The sequence below is a fragment of the Mauremys reevesii genome, linkage group 4 (assembly GCF_016161935.1).
Source record: "Mauremys reevesii isolate NIE-2019 linkage group 4, ASM1616193v1, whole genome shotgun sequence".
Lineage (NCBI taxonomy): Eukaryota > Metazoa > Chordata > Testudines > Geoemydidae > Mauremys > Mauremys reevesii.
Genome location: NC_052626.1, coordinates 129,354,614 through 129,377,693, shown reverse-complemented (window position 1 = coordinate 129,377,693; position 23,080 = coordinate 129,354,614). Strand labels below are relative to the sequence as shown.

The 23,080-nt window shown below is 44.6% G+C and overlaps 1 protein-coding gene across 1 annotated transcript in view; it reads right to left on the bottom strand.

Moving 5' to 3' along the window:
- Positions 1-105: 105 nt before the first annotated feature.
- The window catches only part of UHRF1BP1 (UHRF1 binding protein 1), a 59,721-nt gene continuing 36,746 nt past the window's right edge, over positions 106-23,080 (bottom strand). Inside the window, exons 8-21 of the mRNA XM_039536206.1 lie at positions 22,429-22,606; positions 20,728-20,814; positions 19,880-20,044; positions 19,104-19,258; positions 18,032-18,167; positions 17,172-17,365; positions 14,807-16,362; positions 13,110-13,306; positions 10,740-10,894; positions 10,484-10,634; positions 7,731-7,996; positions 6,666-6,774; positions 6,002-6,117; positions 106-4,382 (exon numbers count right to left, since the gene is read on the bottom strand). Of these exons, the coding sequence (XP_039392140.1) occupies positions 4,257-4,382; positions 6,002-6,117; positions 6,666-6,774; positions 7,731-7,996; positions 10,484-10,634; positions 10,740-10,894; positions 13,110-13,306; positions 14,807-16,362; positions 17,172-17,365; positions 18,032-18,167; positions 19,104-19,258; positions 19,880-20,044; positions 20,728-20,814; positions 22,429-22,606 (3,591 nt within the window). The 3' untranslated portion in view covers positions 106-4,256. The remainder of the gene's footprint in view (positions 4,383-6,001; positions 6,118-6,665; positions 6,775-7,730; positions 7,997-10,483; positions 10,635-10,739; positions 10,895-13,109; positions 13,307-14,806; positions 16,363-17,171; positions 17,366-18,031; positions 18,168-19,103; positions 19,259-19,879; positions 20,045-20,727; positions 20,815-22,428; positions 22,607-23,080) is intronic.

The following is a 23,080-nucleotide window of genomic DNA, read 5'->3' as shown; positions in this document are numbered from 1 at the left end:
GGCCCACCCTCCCCCAACCTTTAGCCTTTGTCACTTTTCCTGTGTGCTGTTCAGCCACATTCTGCACTGACTCAGAACTCAAGAAAACCAGCCTTGGAGAAAGTAGACATTTGACACAGTGGAGATTAAGTTTAGTTTTTCTTTTTAAGGTGGTTCACAGAACCAAAAAAAAAAAATGCACTCATGGAAATGTAATACTGCAACATAAGATTCCAATACTGACTAGGTCTTAAATTCAAGTCAGACTTGTACACAGTACTCTGCCTGTACCCAAGATCCCTGTTTGTAAGCAGATAGGAGTGGTACCCTCAAGCTACTGCAGCCCACACTCATTCCTAATGTAATACTGCAGTTACACAGAGGATTAAGTTAACTCATTTAATAGAACATACAACAGTAGAGCCAAGTCTTCAAAAAATCAACCTTCCCATAACACTTAAAGTAATATTTTATCAAACTCACTATTTTTCCCCATTCCAGCTCCTCCCTTCAATCCTCAACAGTGAGGAAGCTTTCAAACAATATGGAGCCCAATGAGGCTCTGATAAGTAGGGTCCCTGTATTGTACCAGAATACAGATAAAGAGAAGCACCCAGTTTTTTCCTGAACCTAGCTCTATACTGACTAATCCAAGCTCCTGTGGTCATGCAATGGAAAACTGAGTTCCAGCTCTGTTTGGGCAGCAGTGATGGACGAGAAACGGAAGTAGCTTAACGCCACTGCAACTAGATAGCAGGGCTGTGCAAAGCCTTCCCCTATCACTCCTTTCACAAACTGCTAAAAGACGCAGCAGGACATCTTTAAAACAAAGGGAAAAAGTGATTCTTCAAGCACAATGTGAATAAAGCAGTGGGATCAGCATCCCCTCCCTCCCAATAGCACTTGCAGGAGTACCCTTATCTCAACAGGAAGAGATGGAGTGTGCATATAAGCACGTAAATTGGACTAAATAATGTTAACCTCCATTTATACGAAAGTGACCAACAACTTCACCTTTGAAACAAAAGCTTGGACTTTACACACACACTTCACAACATTAGATGTCTTTTACATCTACAATTAGCTGTGGTATATTAATTTCACAGCAAGTCTGGTTATATATAAATGGATGCACTGCAGCGTTAGTGCCTGTCTTAGGAGAAAACTGTTTAGCTTAGCAACAGGGTGATCCTCACCACAGGAGATAATTCTTGCATTTCTACAACCCCCTTTTCTTTATTTTAAAATTATTCTGTGCATACACAAGGTGAGGGTGGTGGGGAAATACTCAGTTGGTCTACACCCCACACTACTGCTAAAAGTTAAAGTGCATTCTTTTGGTAACAGATTCTCTGCCCATAGGATCAAACAAGGGCTGCTACATTAGAGGATTTTTCAACATAGATTATATGTGCATTACTTCCTATCACAAGAGCTGTTCTGAGGAGGCATGGGACAGGAAAGATGTTTTTGAGGAAAAGCAGGAATATTCTATTATAGAGAGATGGTGGACTATCCCCCCTCTTCCAGGGACAGAAATGAACATATGAAAACTACAGCAGCCAAACAAGATATAATACACACTAGCCACCACAGCTGAATTATATGAGGATAGAGATTGTACCACAACTGCAAAGCCTTCTGGAGTTCCGCCACCCTATGTTTGCCTCAGGCTAATGCTCAGATCAGGTTGTTTGTTTAAAACAGAATTTTCCCTTCAGAAGCAAAGTAATTTCTAATTGCCAGCTCTCAGTATACGCAGTGAAGGTCCACCTGTTTCTAGGCATTGGTCTGTTCGACCTTGACAGACAAGCAGATGGCAGAGATACAGTCCTCCATCTTACAGCAGTAAGTCAGTGCTGTCTTTGTCCCTAGGCTGCTGTCTCTTCAATGGTACTGGTCAAAGACTACAGCGTGCCATTCAGTTCCATCTTCTGCCTAATGTAGTCAAAAGATTTTGAATTTAAAATTATCCTAACAATGACAGCGCTTTGTGTTGGGTTCTGGCATCCTGTCCATCTCCTCTCCTTTCTTCCATACCCTGACTTGAGTGACATCTGCACAGAATTAATGGTTGGCTCTTTCCAAGCCATTGTTCAGTACCTTCTCCAAATCTGTACCATCAAATGAGCACATACAAACATGCACCCTTCCTTCCTAAAGCTGAAGGGCTTAGACAATAAGTCCCTACTAAAGAGAAACACCTGATAGGTCCAGGATTAGGCAAAGGAACAAGTATGCAGGGAAAAAAAGGTTATATTACAAGTCATTTTTTCCTTCTGATCACTCCCTTGACCTTAATTCATCAAGATGGGTGGGGATCAGCTGTTTGTTCTAGAGGCACTAGAAAAAGTATTGTGTGCATTACAAATCGTGTGTTAATACAAATATAAAATACATCCTGAGAAATCCAATCCATAAAAAGTTTGAAATTCATTAAAATCCAAGAGAGACTCAGAATGCAATAAAGTGCAGTGGGTGAGCAGTCTTCATCCTGACACTTGTATGGTTCTGTATTAAACTGTGCAGCTTACTCTTCCATCCAGCACTATCTTCTATCACGGGTGGACTTTCTCTCTCTCTCTCTGCTGGATTCTAGCATGTTCTGTTTATTCCCTCGTTAGTTAAGGAGCACACACGTGTAGTTGCTTCCTCACCCAGTGCCAAGACTGTGCACTAGCTCAGCCAAGTAAAATGAAGAAATAGCGAACTTATCAGCCTTTAGAAGAGCATTTGCTTCCTGCAACATTATAAAGGGCATTTTCGTCTATGACTTCTTTTCATGAACTCCCACTTCACCTTCTTCTAGGTTTTCTTGCCTGTAAAAGCTATTGAATTTTAAATGAAGAAAGTCACACACTGACTTTGGCCACTTCACCTTCATCACGGAAGCACCTTGGAGAAGGTGAGCACTGAGTCAGCATCTTCCAAGAGTGAACATTACCCAGCTGCTGTTTTCATTGCCTTCAGATAACTAGCAGAGAGCAGCCAAGGTAGCCAGAAGTCACTAAGGAAAGGTCTGCGTGTCAGCCCCTTGTGGAACTTCCACATCACTTGATTCATCTCTGGCTCAAAATACATGGCTAGGTTGGAATTCATGTAGTTGTTGCTGTCAGTGCTTTTCCTCCCACATCAGTCTGTGAACCTCTGGCAGATATGTCTGAGTGCAGTACATTTCACAAAGGGAGGTTACAGGCCTTCCCCCTCTCCTACCCCTTGGCCTATACACTCTGCACTCAGCCTGATACCTCAGTGGTCAGTTGAAGAAAAGGTTAAATAATCTTTCGTTAGGAGAGGCTGGATTTCTCCCACTTCAGCATGGAGAACACAGCTGAACTCAGCCTCTGTGGTTTCAGCTAATGAGCAAGGGGCATTTTTCAAAATGGCAGCCTTCACACAAGGCTAAAGGCAATAGCCAGAGTATATGGACACAGTGTGAGAGGTGGGGTTCAGGGACAGCAGGTGTGAGCAGGGTGCATTCCTAAATCTAGTACCCCCCAAGGCTTCATTTTGTCCTGGGCCTGCAAATTGTTGGGTCTCTTCTATTCCCCTTTTCCACTATGTACTACACTAGACAGGTTGCAGGGGGGACATCTGCAAGTCATGTTCCCTCCCCTATGGGGAGAAGTTATTTCCATATCTCTCACAGCCCATCACCCCAGCATTTCCATCACATCGTACTCCACATCGTACGCACTCACTGCAAAACAAACTTCTGCCATGTTTGATTATGCCTTAACTGGGCAAGTTGACATTATTGCTTTTGCCTGTACTCTTTGGTGAGTGTGTTTGGGCAAGAACAGCCAGGAAGATAGTAAAGGAAGTATAGACACCCATCCCACCCACCCCTGTAAACCAACATTAACAAGGAAGCAGATGCAATGGTGGTGTGAAAGCAGGCCAGCAACACCATTGTAAGATGACTGGACAGGGGTGCCTGGCTCTTGACTACTGTTCTGCATTTTCTGCTTGCAGACTAAGCACTGCAATGGTTCAGTGATATAGAGTGTAGCACCGTACTGCCAGGACAGAGGGACATGGCTGCAAAACCAGAACCAGATGGCTCCTTGTTGCTCATTTCCCTTCACCCAGGCAGGGCCTCCTCCCTTTCTACCCCACTTAAGAGTTCATCTTGCAATTGCAATTAGGTTTCCATTCCCCAAGGCGATTCCTCTCTGTTGAGGTTGGCCTCTCAGCAGCAATGTAACAAACTAGCCGCCTGGTGCTGGTGGTGATCTCTGCTCCTCCTGAGCAGCTGCAGCCTTGGGCCTCTGCTGTCAAAGCTGGAAGAGGGGATCGTATTTCCTAATTTCCTGCAGAAGGCGCGCTATGTCCAGATTGGCTTCTGCTAGGGCTATTTTCATGGCATGCAGCTCCTTCTGCAATGCTGGGGCTTCCTTTAGCTACAAAAGACAAGGAGAGAGAGAGAGAGAGAAGATTTTTCCAAAAGGTAAAATGCAAACCAGACCAGACTGATGATTTCTCGCAGTACTGTCAAATTGGAATATGAAACCAGGAGCTTGGAGATGACCTGCAGCTACATGCCGGGGAGCAAACAAAGCCTACTGACATACTGATTCCATTTGGCTTTTTTGCATGAGTACCTGCTGACAGATGCACTTCTAACTGTTTCCTAGAATACCTTTCATAGCCACTATTATATTCAGCCTGCACAGCCATCAGTGGCAGTCCAATGGCCACAGGTCTCCATGGATTCCTACCCAACTACTAGACACGTGAACAGACTTGCAGCAGGAGGGGATTTTCCTTCGCAACAACTCTGGTGTCACACAACTATACTTGCAGGCAAGGCAGAGGGACAAATATTGGGCTCCATTCTGCACCCTTACTTATGTGAATGATCCTTATCCTCATAAGCAGGCATACTAAAGATAACAGGACTCCTTGTGTAAGGACACCAGGAACCTCCCCTTAATTCAGTCACATCTGTTTCTGCCTCCTTGACTGAAGCTACCTATTGGTCTTATTATACATATGGCCCTCAGAATCCCTCACACAGCTTCACAGCATATGGCAAGGCTAATGTCAACAATGTCTTGGACAATCATGTTTATTTATGGGTCTTCCTTGAGCTGTGTTATTCTTTCATTCAGAATTTAGGCCTCGATCCTGCTCCCACTGACTTCAGTAAGATCAGGAAATTGATTACTATTATTGTATTACTGTAGCATCTAGGGGTTCTAGTTGTGATCACTAATCCATTGTGCAAGGTGCTACACACACACAATCAGAGACAGTCCCTGCCCCGAACAGATTACAACCTAAATAGATGAGGCAAAGAGTGGGAGGGAAAATAGAGGCACAGAGTGGAGAAGTGACTTGCCCAAGGTCACCCAGCAGGCCAATGGCAGAGCCAAGTCTCCTGAATCCTAATTCAGCACTTCATCCACAGTGCTGCCCTCAGCACATTTTTCAGTAGCCAATGATAAGATCATCTAGTAATGCCTGGGTAAAGGAAGGGCAATAAAAAGTGGAGGTTGTTTTTGCTTGTTTGCGATATAAAATTATTTGGGTTCCAGATGTTTGGATCAAATTAAATGGAAGATTAAATTAAACAGTGAGTGAATTAAGCAGAAGGCTCCATGTTATCAGGAAATTCTCATGTCTATAGGACTCATTCTGTGGTTGCTTATGAGCTATTTTCTAAAAGTTCCTGCATGGGAAAGAACATCTTCCATTCAGGGATTGGGCAGGTGGCTGAAAGATGGATCCCCTCAGAAAACAATGTTCATGAAAGTGATCAGGAGAGTTTGCTGCAGGGTGATGCAGGCATTGCTCTTGATTCTGGGTTGAGTGTGAAAGGTGGGATGGGAACTGAATCCTGACTGCTCTCACAAGAGAACACTAGGGCTTCCTGTCTATAAACACCCTAGATAAGGAAAGAGACATGCATGTATAGGCCTTACATTTCCCAACCCTGTGTTTTCTCGTCTGCAGCCAGCTGTCTGGGACACAAGCTATTGCCTATTTGTCTGGAAGGAAACATGCAGAAATGGCTTACCTGTAGTTCATGTACTGCTCCTGTTGGGACTGCCAAGAGTCTCTTTAATGGGACCTTCTTTTCCTTCAGACCTTGCTCAGGCTTCTTCTGTAAAGATAGTCCCTCCTTTTGTGCAGCTGGAAAGGAACACAGAAATACTAATATGTGCACTTATGCCATGAAGTACTTTTCATAAAAGGGTCTCAAAAGTGCTGTACAGACATGAGTATTATCCCCATTTTAAAAATGCCCATACTGAAACACAAAAAGTCACTTGCTCGGGCTTCACAAGTCAGTGACAATGACAACCAGAACCAAAGAAACCTCCAGTCCTATTTTAACGATTACACCAATGTTGCCTTGAGCTTCTAATTTATAATCTCAAACAAAAGTTTGTGAACAAGCAAGAAGCTACACCAGTAGGAGTGGATGCTTATGAGAATATCGGAGTATTGTAGGAGAGGGGTGCTTTTATAGGGGACATAATATTCTTAGCCTGTTCCAGCAGAAGTGGTTGCAGAGAATAAGGGAACAATGGACGCTGATCAGATACTCCAGATCTAGCCTCCCACAGCAGAGGCATATTTCAGTTCCAGTCTCTACCAGCAGGAATCACTGCAGGGTGTTCTAGTCTCCAGTAACGGTGGTGAAAGAAGGGGGATCCAGGCTTCTCTACTTTACTGACCTGTTACAGAGAATACTCCATCATCGCTGCGCTTCACAACAATATGATCCACCGCCAAGGTTATGGGGATGGTGCCAGGAGAGGTAGGGTACACCCGAGGGCTGTCATCCTGCAAAACAAACAAAAATTATCAGCTGCCATGTACAACTCCATGTTCAATGCAGCAAAAGATTTCCTCTCAAGTCCTCACAGTAGCCATGTTACTGCTTCTGGCATTTTCCGATTCCATCCAGGGCTGACTGTTAAACAGAAGAGAATGGCTTTGCACAAGGGCTGCATGTAAGCCTTAGTTATCTTTGCAGAAAGACTTCCCGGGTGGCAAAAGGGAATTCAGTCACATCCCTGAAGATGACCCAGGTCAGTCTCTCACCACAAACCCCCTGAAGGCCACATCTCATAGTTACTATCTTGCATGTCTCAGATTCAAACTTCCGTCAAAATTCATCAATATTGGCACTTAATCTGCAGATGGCCCTGCTGCTTCACAGTAAGCCTAGCCCATGCTTGTGTGAGGAGATACAGACCAAAGGAAGGGGCATGTAATGGTCATACGGAGTATGACAAAGACACATGGCTGGTTACAGGTGGGTTATCAGACATCTCTCTGCACCAGGTGCCCTCTTTCACTGAGTAAGTGGCAATAATACTACCACCACCCAGCTCTTATGCAACTCTTTCCTCTTGTAGATCTCTAAGGGCTTCACAAAAAAGGGTCAGAATCATTGTCCCCATTTTATGGATGAGAAGAGCGGCACAAAGGGGTTGAGTGAGTTTCCTGACACTGCAAAGCACGTCACTGGCGAAACTGGGAAGAGAACCCAGGAGTTTCAGACTCCCATTCACATTCCCCATGGTCAAACCATTACACTACGATTCCAAGGAGCTACCTCTTCACCATTAAGGTCGTTTTTAAGAGGCAGAGGAAAGGGTAGAGAACCATTCTGCACACTTTATTAAGGAAATGGCACCTCTCCAGACAGCCACAGTTCTCTTTCCCTGGTAGAACCTTACTACAGCTGAGCCCTGGATACCCACTTTTCCCTGCCAATGCACACACGAACACACCTTCAGTGTAATCTTGGCATCCACAATTTCTATCTTCATTGGAATCACCTCGGGTACCACTTCGTCCTCGAGGAAGGGTCCCAGGTTGGTGAGAGAGGACATCAGGAGCTCTGCACCATAGCTGTGGATCAGGATGTGAAGGAACCCATTCTGGACAGCTAGAGGTGAGTGCACAGTGGCGCTCGGTCCTATTTCAAGACGTAAGCACACTTCTGGCTGGGTCTGATTGGCTTCTGTGGTTAAGGGCTTCTCTACGCTTGGATCCCCTAGAGGCACAGAAGAAAATCATAGGGGTGGGGGGGCTGGATGGTATTGGCCGTAGGCTATAGGCCTTTAGGAGACATACAGCCTATAAAGCCTTTCATTGCTCAGGCACTGGATGAAATCCAGTCCATGACGGTAGTGATCAGGAGTACTGACTAGTGTCAGAACCGCCCCCTCTGTCCTATGTGAAACGAGTTTGAGTCCAATTTTCAAACAGACAAGTGTCCACATCACAGAATCCACCAACACAAATGGCCCCCTCAGTGGCAGTCACGTGAGCCCCCCAAACTCGCCCCTCCGCTATGTCAGCTCCAGACGGTTTCAGTGTTCTTGAGGACTTAGGTTTACTCCACAGCACCTAGAATCTTACATGTAGCGAGCAAAACTCCACCCCCCTAATTAGGGACCTTTTGTACAAGACAGGAGGCTTTTGCATTCCAATTCATAGAATCATAGAATATCAGGGTTGGAAGGGACCTCAGGAGGTCATCTAGTCCAAACCCCTGCCCAAAGCAGGACCAATTGAATACTATGTAATTTTATTATGCCCCCTAGTGACAAAAGGGTGTATCGCTATCAGGGGGTATCACTAGCACAGTAATTGCTACTCTTTCTTTCTTTTAAAGATTTCTAAGATTGAACTCAGTGCTGGTGAAACATCCCAGATTAAATGCAGTGTAGTCTGAAGATATCTGTTTATCCACAGCACAGATAACAGCATCAGGAGCAGCAGTGCAAGCTTCCCCACAATAGCTTCTGTAAGCATTATTAATTATACGCATTACTATAGCATCTAGGAACCGGGTCCCCATTGTGGTAGGCACTGTAGAGACAAAGTCCCTGCTCCACAGTGCTTTTAGCCCAGGAGGTCACTATCTGACCTAGACAGAGCCACCTTTAGGCATGATGGAGAAGTTCAGTCTCCAAGGCCAATTCAATCCTTGGTTTCTCGACTGAGGCTACCAACAAGGGGCCCCACTCGTGTTATAAAGCTGGAAGGGACCACTGTGATCATCTAGTCTGACCTGCATAACAGGACCCTGCATCGATTCTTGTTTGAACTAGAGCATGTCTTTTAGAAAAACACCTCATCTTGATTTTAAACTTGCAAGTGATGGAGAATCCACCCTTGGTAAATTGTTCCAATGGTTAATTACACTCACTGTTAAAAATTTGCACCTTATTTTAGTCTGAATTTGTACCAAGTTAAATGTCATACAAAAGTCCAAGGATAGTACAACACTATTACCAGTATCAACCAAACTTGTAATCTCATTAAAAAAAGATATCAGGTTAGTTTGACAAGATCTATTTTCCCATAAAGTCATATTGATTGGCATTAATTACATTACTCTACTTTAATTCTTTCTTCATCAAGCCCTTTATCATCCACTCCATTATTTTGCCCAGGATCAGTGGCTGATCTATAATTACCTAGGTCAACCTGTTTACTCTTTTTAAATATTGGCAAAACGTTAGCTTTCTTTTAGTTCTCTGAAACTTCCCCAATGTTTCAAGACTTATTTAAAAAAATCAACATTATAGTCCGGTGAGTTCCACTGCCAGTTCTTTTAAAACTCTTGGATGCAAGTTATTTGAACCTGCTGATTTTAAAATGTCTAGCTTTAAATAGCTGCTGTTTAAATATCCTCCTTAGTTACTGGTGGAAAGGACAGTATTTCATCATCATATGGTGTAACTATATCATCTGTCTTTTCCCCAACTATAAAACATACATTTATTTAATATTTTTTCCTTTTATGCATTATTATTGACAATTTTTCCATATAGGAATGGACCAATAGCATTATTACGTTTCTTTCTATTCCTAATATACTTGAAAAAGTCCTTATTGTCCTTAGCTCTGCTGGCCATAGATTTCTTCCTGTGTCATTTTTCTTCCCTTATCAATTTTCTTCAGTTCCTAGCTTCTGCTTTCTATTTATACATACATCCCCCACAATATATTTTATAGCTGCTTTCATTTCTCCTCTAAACGAGGTTGTTTTTTCAACCAGTGCAGCCACCCCTGAGAATGGAATTGTGGCTTTTGCCGCATGTAGTGAAATGTTCTTAAAGACTTCCCAATTATTATTCATATATTTCTGTTTAAACTCTTTCTCCCAACTGTTTTGTCTTATGATTGTTCTCAACATTGTGGAATTGGCTCTTTTAAAACACAAGTATCTATCACTGATTTAGACTTTATTTTGTTTGGATATAACAAGTGAATCAATTGTGGTGGAGGGAGCGTGATGTGGCCACCTGTCCACTGGGAACTGAGAGCCACCAAAACAGCCATGGAAGCAACTTTTGGACACTGGATTTGAACCACTGAGACAGAGGCTCTCAATATTGTTAACATTTCACAGACATTGTTACTGCACATGAACACTGAAAACAATATTTACAGTTCATGGCTCCCTAATAACAGCCAGTGCCTGATGCTCTGGTTTCAAAGCCAACAGGTCCAAAGGCCAGCATCTTACCCACACAGCTGCTTTGTAGATACTGCCACATTCCAATATTGCCCAACTGCTCTAGAGTAACCTCCATAACTTGTACAGCAAGTGACAGATCATCGCCTTTTGCCTCCATCCCGCAGTTCACCTCACTCATTTTCAGCACCAGAACAGAGACCTGAAACAGCAAATCACAGTACCACTTGTCAAAATAGCTACATTGCCTCCTTTGCAAGGTTCCTTTAAAGAAAGACTTTAGGGAGAGGGAGGAAAGAAATCTGACCAGCTGAAGGCTAGGGTCTTCTCCACTCTGAGAAGCTGAGCTGTTCATGTCAGGCGTCCCTCTATCCTCATCTTCTACCATTGGGCTTGCTCTGCTGCCTGCATCATGAAGGTCCTGAAGAAGTTGTCCTGGGGTGAGGGAATCCAGGCTATGCTCTGAAAACAGATTATGAATACTCAGATACAGTTCCACTTTGCCACCTTCCTGAAAACCATCAAAAGCACCTTGGACTGATTTAATTTAAAAGATAGAAAGTTCAAATGACACATTTATTGTAATCCTCAACACCACACTTTGCCCTTCTACAGCAACTTTACAAATATTCCACCTACCAATGTACTTCTATACCACTAATCACCGTAATATCCAAGTGCCTTAGAATTCTAACATGAATACAAAAGGATTATGCTTCTGTCCTTCTCTCCACCACATCCTCTTCTGAAACCCAGAAGGGCTGTGTATTTTTGTTATATTTAAGTTTATTTATTTGGGGGAATGGTAGGTTAAAGAAGTGGGTTCTGAACATTGTGTTCTGCAGGTCCCGAGATTCATGGTCATTCTGATTCTTCCCAATAGTGATATGTACAGTCACAGACCAGCTGCCCAGGGGCTGCCTCTTGCAGTCAATCTCAAAGTTAGCACTCCCACTGTTCTAGAGGAGCATACCCATTACGGGAGGTTATGACCATGCAGAGTGAGTCCTCAGGTAGTCTGGGCCCACCCATGGAGGGCTTTGAAGAGAAGGACATTATATATATATCTTGATTTAGTAAAGCTTTTCATATTCTCTTGCATGACCTTCTCATAAATAAACTAGAGAAATACAACTTAGATGGAGCTACTATAAGGTGGGTGCAAACCTGGCTGGAAAACCATTCCCAGAAAGTAGTTATCAGTGATTCACAGTCATGCTGGAAGGGCATAACGAGTGGGGTCCTGCAGGGATCAGTTCTGGGTCCAATTCTGTTCAGTATCTTCATCAATGATTTAGATAATGGTATAGAGAGTACACTTCTAAAGTTTGCGGATGATACCAAACTAGGAGGTTTGCAAGTGCTTTGGTGGATAGGATTAAAATTCAAAATGATCTGGACAAACTGGAGAAATGGTCTGAAGTAAACAGAATGAAATTCAATAAGGACAAATGCACAGTACTCCATTTGGGAAGGAACAATCAGGTGGACACATACAAAATGGGAAATGACTGCCTAGGAAGGAATGCTGCAGAAAGGGATCTGGGGGTCATAGTGGACCACAAGCTAAATATGAGTCAACGGTGTAACACTGTTGCAAAAAAAGCAAACATCGTTTTGGGATGTATTAGCAGGAGTGTTGTAAGCAAGACAGGAGAAGTAATTCTTCTGCTCTACTCTACACTCATTAGGCCTCAACTGGAGTATTATGTCCAGTTCTGGGTGCCACATTTCAGGAAAGATGTGGACAAATTGGAGGAAGTCCAGAGAAGAGCAACAAAAATGATTAAAGGTCTAGAAAACATGACCTATGAGGGAAGATTTAAAAAATTGGGTTTGTTTAGTCTAGAAAAGAGAAAACTGACAGGAGACATGATAACAGTTGTCAAGTACATAAAAGTTGTTACAAGGAGGAGGGAGAAGAACTGTTCTTCTTAACCTCTGAGGACAGGACAAGAAGCAATGGGCTTAAATTGCAGCAAGGGAGGTCTAGGTTGGACATTAGGAAAAACTTCCTAACTGTCAGGATGGTTAAGCACTGGAATAAATTGCCTAGGGAGGTTGTGGAATCTCCATCACTGGAAATTGTTAAGAGCAGGTTAGATACATTCCTGTCAGGGGTGGTTTCGATAATACTTAGTCCTGCCATGAGTGCAGGGGACTGGACTAGATGACCTCTTGAGGTCCCTTCCAGTCCTATGATTAATGAATCAAGCCTCTTATCTTCCCAGCAAGATAGGTAACTATCCCTCCCATTTTACAGATGAGGAAACAGAGGACGTGACTAGCCCACAGTCATGGAACAAGATTGTGGCAGAGCTGGGAATAGAATCCAGATCTCCAAAGTCCCAGTTCCATGTTTTAACCCCTCTCTAGAGCTAACTCCACATTTTGAGTGTGCCAGTGACCATACCATACAGATACAAGCAGGGGTCTCTTAGACTGTACTTGCCCTACAGCTTCTTTCATAGAGAAGGCATCTCAAAAAGCAGTATTGGAGAGATCCATACTGGGTGGACGGCCCAGGAGTAAGTAATGGACAGGATCAGTTAGAGGCAGACACAGTGGTATAGTATACATCACTCCGTGAGTATACATCACTCCATTAGCTACATCAGAGATTAATTTGGCTGTGTGAACTAATAATGGAAGAAAGCATACAGGCAGTTCTAGTTACCAGGGTCCATGAGCATCACGAAGCCATCACTGCCATCACTGTCCACAGACAGCCTGTCCTCAGGGCAGTTCCCATCTAGGGAGGTGGCATCAAAGGAATGCTGGGATGCAGTCCTCTTCAAGGAGAAGAAATGCATTCGGCTGCTGCCGCCGCCCATAGGGGTTGCTGCGCCCTCTTCAACTTTAGACACAGGCTCCCTACCAAAAACCCACAGAAACAGACAGCTTAGCCTTCAGGCACTAAATTCATTATCACAGTTACACTGTTTCTATATTAAACAATACAATGTTATCAGCACAGCTTGTGGCTTCATTTAGAATTGTCAGGGATGGAATGGTGGGCAAAGCAGAGTGAAACAGAAAATGTAATCCTATTTATCCACAGCAGAGACAGAGACAGTGACAGTGCAAGCTTCCTGCAATGTCCTATCCAGGCATCTCAGTCCTCTCCCGGAGGGGCCACCTCTGCAGGAGAAAGAAAATTTAGGACTTCAGTTCATGTCTTCTCTTCTGTATCTTCCAGCATGCGGACCTGTTATATTCAAGCTGATAGTGGCTTGTGTGGACACCTGTCTACAGGGATTCAGACTGAGATCTACCCAGACCTTTCACCAAGGCTACTAAACAGCCATCAGGTAACTTGAGCTAGGATTTAACTAGCAACCTGGAGATGAAAGGCTCCGAGTCGCATTACCAACTCCCTGCACTATCCCAGCCACCCTAGTCCCCAGCTCTCTGTATTACCTTGGGAAGAATGATTGGAACGGAACCAGCTGTAGACACCAGCTCACTAAGAACTGAACTGGGAATCACCAACCCATCCCAAAGGCAATTAAAAACCTGTCGGTTGGTCAGAATTTTAGGTCATGGACAACCTGGGTTGCACTACACTGATAACAAAGAAGTGAAAGGTTCCGATATCCCTTACGCCATCCAGTCCTCAGGAAAGACTCTCTGGTGATGTGTCTTAACATCTTGCACCCCCTTCATACGGGGGACAGAGAGAAAGTCACAGGAATAGTGAGAAGGGAGAAGTGGGCTTACCCTGGCAGGAGGGGATGGTTAGGGGTCTAACCATACAACACCTGATAGACTTAGTCACGTCATTTAATGCACTACTAGAAGATGCTCAGATACTACCGTGATAAGTGCAGTATAAGAAACTGCATTGAACAGAACAGATAATGGATTTATCTACACTACCTGGAAGCATAGGTTTGAATTTTTGCAGTAGCATCTACAATATACGACACAGTTTACTATGTGCCAGTGTTTCAGATGAGACCTTAAGAAGCAAGGTCCTGCCTTCTCTTAAACATTAAAATCATGAAACCTTTAAAAAAAGAATATGGATTTGCCCAGGCATCCTTGGCCAAAATTCCCTCCTACGACTGCACAGCAAATTGCATGCTGCCCTCCATCCCAGAAGTGGCTACATTACAGCAATGAAAGGTGCTAGAGACTATGGGATGCGTAGGATCTTGGATCCAAACCACTAGCAAGAGGAAGGAAGCAGTCAGCCAACATTTTGCCCCTTCCCAGAAAGTGAATGGCCTGCAGTTTTAAAGATCATTCAGACTCAGAGGGAAAGATGGACTTCTAAAGGGAAGAGGAAATGTGGATGTGTCACTGTTAAACTCCACCCCAACCTCAGCTTTGCTGTTGCTGTTTGGAACAGCGAGAGGAGAAATCACTCACTTGGTTGGGGGTAGAGAGAGCATTTTCTGCATGGTAGAAGCCATCTTCTCCCGGCTCAGGCTGAAAGCGTCTTTAGTTATAGACATGGCTTCCTTTGTGAGGTCCATGGTCACGTGCAGGGCTTCCTTAGTGGCATCCTTAGTCATATGCAGCGCACTTGATAATTCTACATCTAGGTTCTTCAAGGGGATGAGTTCTGCCTGCTCCTTGAGAGTGATGTCTCTGCTCTCTAATGGTGGTGCCTCTGAGGACTGGCTGGAAGAAAGGGCAAGAGGGGTTTGAGAGTGGCTTCTGGGCTCGCTCAGTCTCCCTGTATCCAGGGTTTCTACAGCTTCATGTGCTTCCTCAACTGGTCCCTTCTCTGCCATGCTCTTGCTCTGTGGATCTGCTGTGTCAGCTGATCCCAGAGCTCCATCACTCAAGGATCCTGGCAGTCTCTCTGGCAACACGGTCATGCTCACATCCGTGTTTTCAATCCCGCTGTCTTCCAGGACTTTTGAGGGGCTGCTCGCTTCCTTCTCTGACCTGGCATCTGATTTCAGCTCCTTCTCTTCAGTAGCCAGCCCCTCCCTGCTGTCTGATGGTGAGAGCTCAGATTCTATCAGGCTCGTTGTATCAGAGTCCATGGACCTAGCTTCTGAGCCAGAGCCTGGGATGGGATGCATGAGCAGGGCCATTTCGGCACTGTTGAACATGATGCCCATGCATGCAGTCACGGGTTCTAAGGGAGAGCCGGTCAATTCCTGTGTATCTTGGGCCAACTGCTCCTGCAGTGTCTGCAAAATTTCTTTCATCCTGAGCAGCACCAGGTATTGGTAATGGTTGAGACGCATTTTCACATGAGCGGTCGAGTACGCAAGCACATGAATATCGGCAGAGGCTTCCATCTCGTGAGCATCCTCTCTGCCATCATCACAGTCACATTCTCCCAAGATGTCCTTTGCCTCCGGGACCTTGTTAATGCTTTTCAGGTCCTGCTCAGTCTTTGATCTTTGGCAGAGCCCAGGCTCTCTGGTACGGTCCTGGTATTTGGCATGATTACTAAAGCTAGCAGAAGGCTTGATTTTCAATTCTGAGGCAGCAGAGGCCTGCAGCTTGGACACCTGAGCTTGCTCCCATCTCTTGGGAAGGCAAGCCCAAACGGAGAGGGGGAAAGGGTCAATAAAGTTAAGGGCTCTGCCCTTTGAACTCTCAGCCCCCTCAAAGTCCAGGGAGACCTGGGTGAAGTAAACAGACCACAGGTCTTCAGAAGCAGAGGTCCTCCAAGTTGAATGGGCAAAGCCGGTGCATTTCTGGGCTCTGGTTTCCACCTGATATGCGTGGCGTAGGAAGAGGGTGTGGAGGATGCTGAAGTTGTCCTGAGACTTTGGGAACTGGGTGTAGGTGGAGTGGAAGAACTCTGAATTGGCAAATCTGCGAAAGATGTTCTGGAGGGCTGAGCAGCTGCAGTGAGGGTCGTAGCGCGAGTTGGTGGCAGTCATCTCTGAGGTGTGAATGGAGAGGGCCTTGGGACGGTCCCGATGATCAGTTACTTTCTTCTCCACCGGGATGCTTAGCTTCAGTGAGGGGGAATAAATACAAAGGGGAGAGATTAGCAGCCCATTCCAGGGAAGTATATTGCACTTAGCACAGTGATATCTGTGCTATCACTCCTAGCACATATTCTGAGAATGATATACATTCAGAACAACTGGTTTTTTAAAGTGTATTTTGTTCTGAAAGGTGAAAAGGTGCCAGCCCAATAGCACCAGTGACTGAAGTCCTTTATTTACTAACCACAGCTTGGGCACCAGCATTTAGAAATTTATCCCACCCTGCCTCCACCCATGTGCCCACATCTGGAAGGACCCACCTCTAGGGGAGAGAAGGGCATTTTGTCTCCAAGGCCCATTTGGGCCATAGCCTGCCTGCCAAGACTGCCAAGAACAAGGCTAGCCAGCGCCAAAGCAGTAGGATTTCAGTGCTGTGGACAGTTGTCCACTGGGCACTGGTGTGAGACTCGCCAACTCATTTATATAGGCCAAACAGCCATCAGACAGCAACAACTTTCAATTACTACTGCTTTAGCTGTCTTTGAATTGGCAACCTAGAGGAGAAAGACTCAATATACTACACCCTTTAGCCATGCATCCCTCCTCTTAAGCATCAACTTTCCTGCTCGCTCCAGGCTGGCTCTAAGCATGTGTTCTTCCATCCACAGATCACAAATAGAAATTAACAGCCATAGGGGCCAGTCTAGAAAGGTGGAGTTTTCATTCTCCTCTCATTCTGGGCTGCCATTGTACCTTGGTCTCTCACTATTTTATCTTCAAGAAAAGGAGCAGGAAATCACTGCAGACTAGGGCAAGAAGGAAGTGAATGGTACCTTCAACCTAAAGCCATCCAGTCGGACATCAACGTGCTCATCCCGCTTTCCCGAGTCCTCCAGCTTGTAAATGGCTTTGAACTGCTCCAGGCTGCGATAGAGATCTAGGAAGAAGAGATTCGCCCAGAGCATGCTCGCTGCATCCAGAGTAAACATCAGGCCATTCAGCTGCAGGTACAGGTTTGGGCCTGGAACTGGAGAGGATGAGAAAGGGACAATTAATGGTGACTCAAAGAAGCTGAAGTGGTTTGAGCATGGCTAGCTAAAGCCTTTGGAGAAAGCATTCAGTATTCACCACAGTCTGAGAACATTAGGGTGGCAGGGGAAGAGACCACACACTACTGTAATACTGTGCACTGGTAAGGTTGTCTCATATTCAAGGATCTTAAAGTGCTTTAAGGACATGAATTAAGCTGCACAACACCCCTGTGAGACAGATCCTTATATCAGAGGAAGAAACTGAGGCACAAAGGCAAAGTGACTCAGCCAAGTTCACACAGTGAGTGAATGGTAGATCCAGGAACAGAACTCAGATTCTCCTGATTCCTGCACTAGTGCAAAAGAAAGAACCAGAACCCCAAGACTTGGACAGAAACTTATTTTCAGTAAGCATGCGGGCAAATTATTGTCACACAAATTTAATCCTCCCTCCTAGGGGGAATTTACCCAGGATTCCAGAAGAGTGCAAAAAATCAACATATACAGAGAGAGAGAGAGGAACATCAGGAGACTAAACAAGAACAGAGATGCAGAGAAACTGACTCCCTACTAGCTGTAAGGTGATTATGCATCAGGAGCATTAAAGATGGGTTGGTTCCTTAGGAAGTTCACCAAGTGAGGTGCTAACCTTATTGCATTACCTGGAAATGCCTGATTGTCTGGGAAGTAATACTCTGTGAACTCGATATGAATTGCAGAGACCTGGTCTGGAAGGGATTTCCTGCTGCAGGAAAGCAAGGTGGAAGGTTTCTTACTCTGCTGACCAGCTGTAGAAACCTGAACAACAAAGACAAGTAGTTGCACTGCAGTCAGTTAGAAAAGTGACTGTTCATATAGCATCACTGTTTCCCATATTCATCCTCTCTCAAAGATTAATTCCTGCATCAAATGCAAGCACCGCCAACTCAAACTGGGATCTGAAAATCCAGCAGGGAGCTTTGAATCTTTGTGCCTCCTGCATCACCACCAATACAATATGTGGCAATCAGAAGTTAATGGACAATTCTATTGATAGAGACCAGGTGGGTGAAGTAATATCTTTTAGTGGAGCAACTTCTGTTGGTTGAAGGGACAGAAGTTGGTCCAATAAAAGATACTGCCTTACCCACCTTGTCTCTCTCAGATCCTGAGACCAACACGGCAGAATAGAATCCATCTCACTCTCTCGAACTCTGCAGGGTTTACAAGAGGGGTGTGAGAGATAGACAGTGCGTAAAGTTTTCTGAAGCATCTGGTATTGGTCACACTGTCAGAAACAGGATTCTGGACTAGACAGATCTTGGGTCTGATCCAGCCTGGCAATTCTTATGTTGCTGTCAGTGAAGACACTTACTAAGAAACCCTCTCCCATGCTCATTAAATTCTCAAATACATAAAACATCATTTGCTCAGAGCTGGGCTAGGGGTTGATCAAGGTGTGCAGGGAAAGCCGCCCCAGCTTTGTAGTGTGAGCTTCAACAGAAACAGCAGTTTTGGCTGCAATTTGCTTTGAGTTTTGGGGTTCTTTTGAGCCCCTGTTTGGTTCAGAAGATATGAGCAGTATCTAAGAGAGACCTGCCAGGACCGGTGAATGCTGCAGCTACAGAGCCTTGTTTGGCTCTGGTTGCACACTAGGTTTTTTTGTGCTTTGTGGTTTAACATGGTATCAGATGAAATACTTTGTTCCAAAACTAAGATTGTAATTTCAACAATGTTTGAGAGCCTCCTCCCCACCTGATGAATGTCCAAGTCATCCACTCTGACTACCACGCAGCTGGATCGGAGACGGTTCCACGAAGGGTGCCGAAGCTGCGGTAAGCTTGCAGGAGGTGCACGTGTTTGGGGGCAGCCTTTCTCTGGGGGGCTTTTGTGAGGACTGGACAAAATGTCTGGGGGGGAAAAAGTTTAAAAATCACATCAGCCACAATTTAATTCATCTCCTTAGCAATCATTTGGAGCTGTTAAACATCAAACCCACAAGTGGTCTTTAGTAGGCACATGTGTTTATTGGTTAGAAATAATGGACCCAGAGTTGGATACAAATGGGCAAAAGTAAGTAATGAAAGCTTAGGGTTTATGAGGAAAGAATACAGTCAAAGATCTGTGTACTCTGTGGCAAAATCAGCCTAAATTCTGCAGCAAGGACTCAAGGATTCTGTGGCACTCAGACAGCTTCATATACATTCAAACATAGAGGGGTTTCCTGGACTAGCTATGAAAATGAATACCACAATCTGTCCAGTAGTCCATGTCTCACTCATTTGGATATTAAGTTCATTGTATTTTACTCTGTCCCTGTATTTGCAATTTTTCATGTGCCACAGATTTTTGTACTGATAACTCCTTGCTGCATTGTACAAGTTTTTTGGTTTTTTTTTAATAAGAGGAAGTAGCCCCTGTGGTAGGGATAACTATCTTTTGCCCAAATCACTAGTAAGTAAGTCTGTTAATCTCTTTTGTAAAGTGGAGGCAATTGAAAGAAAACCCCCAAGTTAATCCAACAGTGCTACCTGGTTGTTTTTTGAAAGGAGACCCTAGAGTCTTGGTGGATCCAGTGTCCATTTCTTCACAGTGATTCTCCATCTTGCTTTGAAATTCATTCACCAGCTTCTTTGCCCACTGTCCCCGAGTCTCCATGGTCTCACAGTACTTCACCCAATGCTTGCAGGTGTCTCCTGCAGAACAAATAAACAAGGTGGCTTTTCAGAGGAGGTTCTTGTGGCTTGGATCAGCACCCGATCCCTTAGCACCCCTACTCACAGGTGCACCTTTTAAATGCTCTCCTCCAACTGGGACCACCACTGACGCATAAAGGACTGCATGGCTGGATGACTCCCTGTTAAACAATGCAGGCTTCCTCACAACACAGCTGCCCATGCCTGCGAGGGTTCCAGATGCAAGAGTTTCTTTGCAGGCGCCATTTCTCCCCTGTAAGACCACCACCTTTTCCCACTGTGAGGGGTCCTGAGTTACACACAACTGCTACTGAGTTCCTCCTGGGCCTCATCCCTTATACTGAAGCCCTTTCAAGCTGACCAGGCTCATACAGGAACCAGATCCAGAGCTTAGGCATCAGGAAAGGTGGGGGAATCCAGGGGTTTAACCTTATGACTTTATGACAGAGGGCACAGTGTTCCCTTCCTCGTAGCCTGGCTCCTTTTCTCCTGAGGGGTAAGGGTGCTATTCACCAACAAAAAAGTGAATTGGATTAGCCCTGTAAAGAGGATTCAAGTCTCAAGACCTCTCTGCACAACCTTCCTCACAGTCTGCTTCAACCCACAGTCTTGTAGCAACATGTTTCCTCATAATCTCTCTTTTTATCCTCTTCATGAATGAGGAAAGAACAAACTCCCCTTACCTGTCCAATGGAAGGGATAATAGTCAAAAGCCATTCTCCTGAAGGTGAGCTGCATTGCACCTCCCATCACCCCATGTTTTGAGGAGCCTGTGGGAAGACAGAATAAAGAACATCTGCATATCAGCTGTGCAAGCCAAGTCCTAACTGAGGGGAATTCAGAACAACTTTGCATAACTCCCTGAGTCACTACTGTACCAGCATCTCCCTTCGGTGTTAGGGGGCACTGTACTGCAAGTGGTACTGGAACCTTCTTTTACATGAGACATAAAATCCTGCTCAATAAAGGATCCCACAGCCCTTTTTATACCAGAAGATGTCAAACCTGGGGCCACGGCTAAATTCTAATTAGAGTCACTACGTTCTCTCTCTCTCTCTCTCTCTAAAATTCCCCTGAGGTTTCAGTTGCCTAGATAAAGTGGTGTTCTCCATGCGCTGCCCTGAATGGCTGGTAAAGAATTGATAAGCACTGCTGAATAGTTGCCACATTCCATTCCAGAGGTGACTGCATTTCTGTGATGTGTGAGTAATCCCTGTATACATATGGTACAGTCTGCAAAGTATTTTGGGATCCCATGGCATGAAAGGGGCTATATAGAAGGATATCATTTTAAGGTAAGATGCTGCAATCATTATATCTCCTTTTAGGTTTGGCACCATCTCCCATGATCATCTAGGCCAGGAAACAGACAATGGAATGAAACTGACTAACCATTAGTGCCATCAAGAAAACTAGTGCACCACACACAAAACTGAAGAGCACCCCTGGCAGTTATGGTTCTCACCACTATAACCAACAATATGGTAACAAAATAAAAAGAGGACAACGCAGCTTTGGGCTGCCTATGCTGAGGCTTTAAATCACAGGGTTTATTACCAGCCTGTTCTCTCTATATGGCTCTGATGAAAGTCCAGCTGGAATACTGTGTGTACTGTAATTCCAGGCAACTCAGCAACAAGAAAAGGAGACAAACTGGAGCAAGTTCAGAGAAAAGCAACAGTAATGATCAGAGGGCACTGAATTATGAGGAAAGATTTATAGAAATAAATATCTAGAGCTTGGCTAAGGAACAACCAAGATTGTGAGGAGAGCAGGGGACTGGAAGAGGGGCACATGCTACTTCAAACAGGGAGGGAGAGGAATCATGCAGTATGTTCCCACTGGGATAAACTAGGAGGAATGGGATTAAAATCAGGAAAGGCCAACTTTAAACTGAATTACAGGGAAAGCACTCCTGGCAGAAAGATCTACGAGACTGGGGAATGGTCTTGCAAGGGAAGTGGGGAAGCCCCATTGCCTAGCCCATTTAAAACTAGGCTAAATAAATTACCAGAAAATAAATGGTAAGGAACAATCCCATACTGACCAAGTGAAATGAGCTATTAGACCATCTAATCTACCTCTTTGGTCAGTGACAGATTGTTCCCTATTGCATATTCTCTAATGCTTTGTCCAAGCCAGTGAGAGGACTTCCACTCCTTCTCCTAGGAAGCTACACCACACATGCAAGTCTCCTGATACTCAGCACAGTGTCACCCCACAAAGGCTGAGCCACTAACACCTGCCACACTGAGATATGCTAACACTGAACTAAGAAGTGCAGAATTACATGAATGTGCACATGTGAAAAAGAAGTACCCCCCATGATCTGGTTAATTTCTTTCTCCTCCAGGCTCTCCCTAGTGCTGCTCTTGGTCAGGTACCTGACTCCTGGGTGTGGCTGTCATCACAGATGTGCAGGTCCAGACGGGAGATGAATAGGTGGTAGGAGGACTCTTTCATGTCATGCTTCTCAAAGTACTGGCTGATGCTGTTTGCATTCAGACTGCCTCCAAATGTCTGGGACCAGGACTGGTGGGCACTAGGAGCAGGTGGTGGGGTCTAGAATACACAGAAACATGTTCTGCAGGTACCAGTACATCATCAAAGGAAAACAGGGAAGCAGATTCTAGTGCACTGAAAACAGCCTATGTTTACACCCCACTGTGGAAGAGCCTGAACAGCACTCCCCAAATGAAAGGCCTTTGACCAGTGGTTGTAACATTGCATGTATAAGGAAAGAGCCAAACGTAACTGAACAACTAGAACTTATGATTATCAATTTGATCTTGAGCTTCCATTTCTGCAGACATAGACTGTGTAAAGCTTAATTCTATTGCAGTGACATCAATTGATTTATAATCAGTGGAGGCAGCAAGGTCCAGTGGACAGGATACCAAACAGAGAGTCAAGAGATCTGTGTTCTGTTCTAAGCTCTGCTGTGTGACCTTGGGAAGGCTCCATGCCTCAGTTTCCCAATCTCTAAAATTAGACTAATGATGCTCACTTATCTTTGGAAAATGCTTTCAAATCTAT